This window comes from Copadichromis virginalis, linkage group LG20, assembly GCF_057382275.1.
Source record: "Copadichromis virginalis isolate Kocher_CV1m ecotype Utaka linkage group LG20, C_Virginalis_male_GT1.1, whole genome shotgun sequence".
NCBI classification, from domain to species: Eukaryota; Metazoa; Chordata; class Actinopteri; order Cichliformes; family Cichlidae; genus Copadichromis; species Copadichromis virginalis.
This window is the reverse complement of record NC_140637.1, coordinates 13888217-13898042: the sequence shown is the minus strand read 5'-3', so window position 1 is coordinate 13898042 and position 9826 is coordinate 13888217. Positions and strand designations below refer to the sequence as shown.

The following is a 9826-nucleotide window of genomic DNA, read 5'->3' as shown; positions in this document are numbered from 1 at the left end:
AGGAGGGGGTGAGGGGGGGTCATCCTTATCTGCTAATGCCATGAAATTCAAGACGGTGCCCCCCAGCTCGTACCCTGCACAAACACGCACGCGCAGAGCTCAGCGCACAGACACACATAGAAAAAAGCAAATGCACGAGAGAGGAACATACACGTATCCTAATTTAGACAGGCATTTCCATTCAAGCACATACACACAGCATAGCAAGGGCACACACGGTTATTCTCGGGAGCTTATTGCTTTCCCCGCAAACCTTCACGAGTACTGGCTGGAGACAAAGGTAAGGACGATAAATCAAATCTAATATGGAAACTAACATACACTAGGCTTAATGTGGCTCTGTGGCCTTAGAGAGCACGCTGTCCAAGCAGAACTTTATGAATTTATGTTCAATGAGAGTGTGTCGTGATCAGTACAGACTCTAGAAATGGTAACACGTATTGGTTTGCTCTGTGCTCTGCTATAATTAAATGTCTCGCTGGTGATTCCACTGGTGTTTCCCCCCATGCCTTCAAAGATTTTCATATTGTCGTCTATAAACTACCAGGGAGTTTGAGACAGAGAGGTTTTCTGACTTTGACATTAGTCTGATATCAGACACATATCAACTTATTAAATCATAAGTTAAGTCACAGCCGGGATGATCTGGAGGTCTAAGCGCCAGGCAAACCGCCACATAAACTGATATAAAACATTTTTCTCTGGTCTTTGAAATTAAGAAACTAAAAATAAATCTTTTCCTCAGCCCAAACGCTTTTCAAAAATAGTTTCTACAGCTGTATCATTATATATTATAATATTTAAACATCCTCACAGTCATAAAACTGTGAATTTCATTATTACAAACAGCAGCTGCTCGCGCGCTACACGCGAGGGGGCGGGGCTACACTCTTACGCAGTATTTTTTTTTCTCGCTTTTACTCTTTAGTTTATCCAATCAGAAAGCACCTGGTTGTGTAACCGTGGTTACCGGTACAGATGTATTATGGGATATGCACATGGCAGCGTCCAAGTGAGGGAATGCATGTCAACAGAAGGATTCTGCGCTGTATGTTCGGCGTGGTTTCGGGACCTGCAGATGAATTCAGGCGCTTTGGGAGGTTTCCGGGACTCCGTGTCGAGCATGTTTGTATTACTAATGTTTGAGTTTTGCTTTTTTAAAAGAAGACAAACGTTTCCCTTTCTGTGCAGTCTTGTACGTTTACTCATGATAGCACTTTGTGATTTGAGACCACGTATCACACACCAGCTACTCGTCGGTCCCGAGTTTGAACTGATGATTTTAAAAACTCTCAATTAGTAATTAGTGTCATAATGAAATTTCCTGAATAAAACAGTTGAGTGAAGAGTTAAAAGAAACGATGACAGCTATTCACTCTAAAGTTTGATACTCCAAGTAAAACTAATTTATGAAATTATTGTAAACCACAGTATGATGAGAAATGAGAAACAGTGCCAACTTATCAACATAAAGGTTTTTATTAAAGCTGGTATATTAGCAGTGCATTACTGACTACCCTAGTGGTTGCTACAGATTGTTTAATACAGCTGTCAGCTCAGTTATTTGTTTAAAAGATATAAATAATAAAAATAAAAGATATTCATGGATTAAGAAAAGAAGGGGCTGTTTATTTATAGTATTTACAGTTCTCTGTTGTGCCCTTGTGTTTAATATGTTGATTAGCTTTCCTGAAAACAGAGCATCAGTCTATCAGAAAGAGTGGAAGCTTTAACCTATTGTCTATATAGTGTCAATTCACTGCAACAGTTGCCTCTGTGAGCTGTATATTGCAAGATAATGACTCTACAATATTAGAAAGCGCCCAAAATCAGAGGCTCCCTTATACGCAAGCACTTTGCGATGGCGGGAAGGAAGAATTCCATTTTAACAGGAAGTGACCTCTCGCTGAACCAGGCTCAGCCTTATGTTACGCTCAGTTGAAAGCTGAGGGGAAACAGAAGGCAAATAAAAGGAAGAGCAGAGTTTAGCTGTGATATAACCACGGCAGACCGGCAACATGTTTCTGCTTTTCAGCATTAACTTTATTTACACAATCGGTCGCTGTTTACAAACACACACGGCTGAAACTTTCCAGCTGCCAGCCGAACACTAACAACAAAACTGGAATCCAGGACCCAGCACACTTTTAACCTGACGAGGCGTGACTACGGATGCCCTGCAGGTGCGTTTGCCTCCCCTGCAGCGGCACCGCCGACCACGCCCCGCCACATTAGTTTAACAGTGGTGGGAATGTGTAGAGCTTACATTTCTTGCTGTTCTATACACTTTATCCAAACTATATGGTGCTTTTCTCCCTTTGTGCAACTATATATGTTACTTCAGCATGCTTTCCAAATAGAGCTAGATATAACAAAGTGAAGGATCACCAATAGAAACTGTTGTCTCCTTCCATGGCAAAATATGAGAGCTAATCCTCTGTTCAGCTGATGGAAAGCATATTTGATTTGATTGGCACATCATCCTGGTGGAGTGGATGAATTCAAAAGATTGGACGCAGTTATCTCTACATTTTTAGATGGTAAAGCTGTGCCAAACTAGACCCTTACTGTCCCTATCTATTCTGTGTTCCCAGATTAAACTAACACAACCCTACTTGTCACAGCCACTGCTGTCACCATGCCTGGGGAGGATAAACCACCACAACAGGCCCGCCAGAGGAAAAAGACCAAGAAGTCCCGCTCCAAGGGAAAGAGTCCCACTGGGAGTCCTAGTGGCAGCTTGGCAAGCACTTTAGACGGGCAAGATGAGTTCATCTTCCCCCCAGTCGTGCAACCTCCACCTAAAAAGTCTACGGAGGAGAGGAAGAAAGTGCCTGTTGCCAAAGTAGAGGAAGAGACATCCATAGCCATCTGTCTTCAGGTGGTTTTTCCCTACCTGCTAGCTGGAATGGGCATGGTGATGGCTGGCATGGTGCTGGACATTGTACAGGTAAGGTCCTTAGGGTAGCTTGGAGAGTGATATCACATATTTAGAGTGGAAAAGCATGAAGTATGTTAACATAATAGTGGATATTGGGGCCTACTAGCTGACAGGTAAACCTTCAGGCTGCTCATTTGAATCCCTCATCAGATGCTGGCATCACCGCTCTCCAAGATTATTTTTTTCAGGGATGGTGTACAAAAACTATGATTAGATTTACCCCAGTGTAAATGTAGCAGCTATGTCAAAGGATACAATTATTAGACCCTCTTTAAACCCCCAGAATAAAACCTGACCATTTTTTTTCTTAGTGCCTAAAACACAGGTATAGTGGTGTCAAAAAGTGTTTGCCTCCTTCCTGATTTCCTAGTGTTCTGTATATTTGTCACACTTGAATGTTTCAGATCATCAAACACATTTTAATGTTAGACCACGATAACTCGAGTAAATACAAAATGCCGTTTTTTTTTAATGCTGATTTCACTGATTAAGGGAGAAAAGTTACCCAAAACTACCTGGTCCTGTTAAAATGGCCCCTTTTGTTAAATCATAAATTAACTGTGATTAACCACACTTTTTGGAAAGCTGAGTTCAGTTTCACTAAGCACACTTGGGCTTGATTACTGGACGTTAGTGGTGCAACGGATCACGGTTGATCCGTAATCCGAACCGATCCCACTCCACGGTTCAGCACGCACGTGATCCGAAGATTCGAAAAAGAAGAAAAAAAAAAAGCGATAGTTATGGTCAGCGCTAGCGGTCCAAGTGGCGGAGCAGAGGAGTTTGCGGTACTTAAGCAGCCCTTTGCTGCCCAATCTGACCGGGCTAAAGCTATTACAAAAGCTATTGGGGTGTTTAGCTGCAGACAGGAGGCCGTATTCCATTGTGCTAAACAAGGGGTTTAAACTATGATGAACGTGCTTGAGCCACGCTATGATATCCCGTTGCGCGTCCACTTTAGTGGAAAAATCGTTCCAAGCATGTATGAGCAGGAGAAGATTAAAGTTATGGCTGAACTGTCCCAGGCATCTTCTGTTGCCCTAACTACTACAAATGGGTGTAGCGACGGAAAGCTACGTGACCGTGACTGCTCATCATATCACAGCGGAGTGCGATATAAGGAGCAGTATGTATTATTGTAGGGTCTACCTTACAATATAAAGCACCTTGAGGCAACTGTTTTTGTGATTTGGCGCTTTATAAATAAAATTGAATTGAGTGGTAGATACAAAGACTGTACTGCCCTATATTGAACCATAAATTTTTTTGAATAATTGCGTGGAATGAGTCTTGAGTTGAATGTTTTTAACAGGCAAAAAATACTTCAATAAGTGAATAAGTAAATGTTACATTTTTGTCTTTTTCTTTTTTTGCTGATCTGAAAATTGATCCGATCCGTGACTTAAAACCGTGATCCGATCCGAACCTTGAGATTTTTGATCCGTTGCACCACTACTGGACGTCCTGTTGAATGAAAAAATTACTTAAATAGAAACCGTCTGACAAAGTGAAGCAGGTTAAAAGACCTTAAAAAGGAACACATCATAGCACATTTCTAAGGTTTTGGGACTCCAGTGAACCACGGCGAGAGCCATTATACATAAATGGTGAAAACATGGAACAGTGGTGAAGCTTCCCAGGAGTGACTGGCTGACCAAAATGAGATAAGAGCACATCGCCGACTCATCCTGGGTGTTACAAAAGGATCCAGAAGAACATTAAAGAACTGCAGGCTTCACAGATCTAAGTTAACAGAGTATTAAACTTTTAAGTGTGACAAAATAGGAAATCGTGAAGGGGGAAAACATCAAAATTTGTCTCCCTTCATTTTACATATAAAGTACTTCATAAGTAAGTGTTTATTGTACAGGGAAGTTATTTTCACATTGTCTGACATGTAATGTACAACAGAATATTAAGGCGTCTCTTAGCAGACAGTAAATCTATGCACACAGTGGCAGGCTGTTTTCCGGTAAGGAAAGATCTCTGACAGATTTAAGAGCTAGGAGACCAGAGGCACAGCAAAACACGTCAGTAATGACCCAGATGGTTACTCTCTCACGTTAAACGTGTTAACGTAAGGAGAGAGAGCGTCACAATAATGAAAAACTGGACAGTACACAGAGACTTTATGGTATTGAATAAATAACAACATGAGCGACATAGTGACTCATCTGCACCGGTTAGAACAGGTTGTTCGTCTAAGTGTGTATTTTTGTTTGTTTTTGTTACAGGTGGTGGGACTGTGTGTATGCTTCTGTGTACTTGTTACCTTGAAATAGTCTTCTGGCTCAGAGCAATAAAGCCATCTTCTTCTGACTTAAGTATCTCTGATCATGTTAACATGGTGTACACTGGGCCAGTAATGTCAGAAGTTATAAACTGACTGGATGGGCAAAATAGCCTTTTGAGTGAGTTGAATGCACCCCAGGGCATAGCTGCTGCTGTCCCTGGTGAATATGTTGATACTATTACATCTTCAGTAGCATGTAACAGTGTAGATCAATAGTTAAGAGATAGCAGCCGGTGTGTGGGCTAATATTATTACATGTTGTATGTGCATCAAACATAATGTCCTACCCAAATGTATGAGATCCACGTTGCACAATGTGATTTGCAGTGAACTTAGAAGACTACTATAACTTAATAGTACCCCTCTTTATAGTTACAGTGTATAAAATCTTTCTGCGCTAGATATCAGTGTATTGCAGTTCTGTTTTCTTACCTCTCCCAATTCAAGTGCATAATCCTTGCTACATTGGCTCCTGTAGGACAAACATGTTTTAGTTAGCTAAGAGAGATCAAAACATTCCACTATGTTCAAAAACCTAACATCATGTTTTAGGGTACATTATATCATAACTGCCACGACTACACAACAGCTTATGCCTATAATCGAGATTTTTCCTTTCTGTGGAAGGCAATCAGACCTCTGTTTATCTCAGCTGTCAATGCTGGGTGAGAAGCATCCATGTGTAGCTGTAAAACTGTAAAAGGAGTTCAATACAGGCGAGTCAGTCAGTAAAGCTCACCTCTGACTGATGACAGCCATACTAAGGTGAGCTGTTGAAGATATCCTGATAGATAGTTTTAGTTTGTGCTAGTGAATCTAACGTGGATTTAACATTGTTAGACTCGTACAGTTAGGGAATAAACGTTCGTAGAATGTGAGAATGTAATCAAAATGTTTATCAGAGGAAAAGTGTGATTTTTATGACACTTGAATCTAACATTAGCTGGCATAATGTTACCTTAAAATCAGCTGTTGTTGTTCACCCGGCTCGTTGTCAACTCTCCAGAGACAGGAAAGTCGCATGTCTGATCTACTGGCAATATGTCACTGCAACAGTATTGGGAATAAATAAGCATGTTTATGCAAGTTTTCATGTCTTAGAGTGTGAGTTCTGTTTAGGAGATTAATCTTGAGGTGAGGAGGAAGAGGATGAAGATTTATTTAGTTGCAAGTGGTGTTATCTCTTTGATGAAGGGGGTCCATTCTCAGATGATAAAACAAGTTCTCTTCTAGTCCCCATTTGGCATACTACATACATGGCCTGTCTCTACCATTTATGTAAAACACCATTAGTTGGAAGAAAATGATGACTTCCAGAAACTGCAAACTCACTCCTATATATTATTAATAGATTCATTACATGTTTATGAGAATGCAGTTTATTTGAAAATGTAGTTACACACTGCTGTACATGTACATAGACTATAGGATACTTTTTTTTTCTATTAAATGACCTCAAAAATTTGTGACTATACCTTTAACCTTCCCATCAGTTCTTAATTAAATGTCAGTAATATCCTTGGTCAAAATACCTCAAGAATATAACTGACTGATGGCTCTGTTTTCTACACAATGGTATAGAATCATACTGTAGGATACAGTATAGGAATATAAGGTGGGAATAGTGAGATAGTACATTTAATAATGAGTTTGAGCTAGTCGTGTCTGTCCTGTGCCAGGTGTCCCTGGCTTATAGTCTGCAGCCATCTGAGCTGAGGGAAATCAGACACACTGCTGTCTGCTCTATGATGAGCTGGTCTCTCTCTTCCCCTCTGTCCTCCACTGATAAGCATACGTCTGTCCTCATATGGCTACTTCCCTTTACTCCATCTGTAGCTCATCAGTATTTCTTCCCACTCTGCAGTCTACAGTATCAGTTTCCCTCCTGCATCAGATGGAAGATTAGTCATGAGCTTGGCTGGGAGCTGTGTCTCAAAGCACAGCGGACGCACAAGGACATGGAGAGTAGCCGATCTAAAATGTCGATAAAGACAGCAACACTACACTATCAGCAAAAACGATTGTTACTGTGGCCTGTGATGGTAGCTATTGTCTAAACAATCACATCCTGTTGGCCTGTCTTTCAATTACATCCAACATGCAATTTGTTGGGGTCTTGTTCACAACTGACGGGAGAGGGGAATGGGTGACTGACAGATGGATTGGTGCTGCGCCTGCAGTGATGTCTGTCGCTGTAAAGAGAGAACGAGGCGTAAAAGCGAAGCTCCCGATTGTCTGGCTGATCTACGTCCCCACTCTCACCTATGAGGGGACAAGCAGTGGAAATGAGCGTTCTCCAAAGGGTGGCTGGCCTCTCTCTTAGAGATGGGGTGAGGAGTTCGGCCGTCCGAGAGGAGCTCAGAGTAGAGCCGCTGCTCCTCCACATCGAAAGGAGCCAGTTGAAGTGGTTCGGGCTTCTACAAGGATGCGTCCTATATGCCTCCTCGGTAAGGTGTTCTGGCCTGGTCCCACTGGGAGGAGGCCCTAGGGCCAAGACACATTGAAAAGATTATATCTCTTGGCTGGCGTAGGAATGCCTTGACGTTGCCCCAGATAACCTGGAGGAGGTGGTCAGGGAGAGGGAGGTCTACCGCCACGACCCGGCCCTGGATAAGCGGAAGAAGATGAATAGATGGATGGACAGACGAAGGCAGTGCCATTTGTGTCAGCTTCTCTTTGTTCTGTTGGTTGGCTTCCAAATTAGAGCTCTATAAAAGCTCGCTCCATAAAATGTGAAATTAGATCGTCCATACATTAGACTATTGCAAACATGCAATATTTGACTTCTTTAAATTACAGTTATGGTGGTTAAATGAGACTTAAATGTTAGTTGGACAGGCTCCCAGAAACTGTTATAGTTATAAATTCTTTGAATACTTGAAGCAAACAAATGGGCCAGTGATGCATCAATCGTGTTGATATCTAGCAGCATTTAGGCTAAGAGTTTACCATTAGCAGTCATTACAAGTCTTACCCAGTGTCCCCTGCTGTGTAAGTGCAAGTGTCTTTTATCTTCACTGAAACACTGAAACCCATCCCACTGCTGTTTTAGTTTTCACTGTAATTCAAAGGGCTGGACCGAAAATAAATGAAACGGCAGCCAATGTCTGAAGGAAAACTTTGAAAGACCTTCACAAAGCCTGGAGAACTATTGCTTAAGACGACCTTAAAAAATAAGTGTTTGGCTCCTTGGAAGCAAAATATAAAGAAATGGGGCTCAAGACTTTTGCAAAGTAATGTACATCCTGTAAGAAGAATTATAAGCTTTTTACATTTTTGCTGCTAATCAGTTGCCTTGCTTGTCAAATCAACCTCAGCAGTTTCCAGAAGAAACACATCAGTGTTATTACACAATGTCGAAGTGATCTGAGACTATAGCGACTGCAATTTATTTAATTCTATTTAGCCAATCCAAAACCTTATTTCTTGTATTCAAATGATGTAATCTTATTTTTAATGTGGCACTTTATAGATTTTACATGTAAAGTTTTTTTTTACATGTCATTAATTAATATATTGTGTATGAAAACATTTTCTTTTCTTTTTTTGTGAACAGTATGCATTGAGAGGAATGATTTTTAGTTTAAGACCTGAAAGATGCCTGGAAATCAGTAGTTGTACAGTATGTTTGTTTGCTCTTAAATACGGTGTTCCAAAACGATTATAGCAGCTAGAACAGAGGTAAAAGTGGAAGGAAAAGATGGAGGGAAAGAATGAGTCACGATACAGAGATATGGAAACGACTGAAAGAGGGATGTGAAATGCAGCAAGACTGTTCGACGTAGAACGATGGATGCCATACGCGGGAGGGAGGGAGGATAAGAGGCAGACACGCAGCAAAAAATAGCTTAGAGGGAGAGTGCGTGGCAGAAAGCCGGTCGTTTCTCTCGTGAGTTTGCACAGGGCAGACAGCCCTGCCTCTTTCTGTGCTACGTCACAGCAGAGCTGAGTGAGCAGGACTACCCTGATGCTGAAAGGAGGAGAGGAACACTTTAGTCTGCTCAAGTGGTACTGTGTGCTGCATCTCATCTGTGGATCTCCTATTGACATCACAGAGCTCACCTCGCCAAATAAGAGATTAGGCTCGTATATCAAAGATATAAAGTCTTCCTCCTGCTTCTAAACTCTCAAGACCTTTTGGACTGTTCTTCATCTTTTTGCTCCTGTCACTCATTCAGCTGTCACTCCGAGCTCTGGGTTCACAAGATACAGCTGTGCCTTTTACACTGGAGGTCAAGTAGATTTAAAGCTGGATCTTATCAACTGAGGACTCCAACAAACAAGAAACTCAACCAGAGGATTTATTTGATTCTAGAGTTGTTCAGGACAACTGGAGGACCACTGAATAGCTCAGCATTAATTTACTGGCATAAACCAGTCTTATTTTTAATGTTAGTTTTTGCAGGTTGCCGGGTAAACTTAAGACTTTGACTGCAGATGTGGATCATCTGTGCTTGTGGAACATTTTGACTGATGAATCAGAAATCGTGTTAATGATTGTTTTCCCCAGAGGTGCCGGCAAATGGATACCTCATCACTGCTGACTCACCATTGGTCCAAAGATGCCATGCTCCAGCTCCCTCAAGTTGGAG

At 41.5% G+C, this 9826-nt stretch overlaps 1 protein-coding gene across 1 annotated transcript in view; it reads left to right on the top strand.

Moving 5' to 3' along the window:
- The first annotated feature begins 989 nt into the window (after positions 1-989).
- LOC146684462 (solute carrier family 41 member 1-like) overlaps positions 990-9826 on the top strand; it is a 35631-nt gene continuing 26794 nt past the window's right edge. The window contains exons 1-2 of the mRNA XM_085442808.1: positions 990-1125; positions 2595-2950. Of these exons, the coding sequence (XP_085298934.1) occupies positions 2639-2950 (312 nt within the window). The 5' untranslated portion in view covers positions 990-1125; positions 2595-2638. The remainder of the gene's footprint in view (positions 1126-2594; positions 2951-9826) is intronic.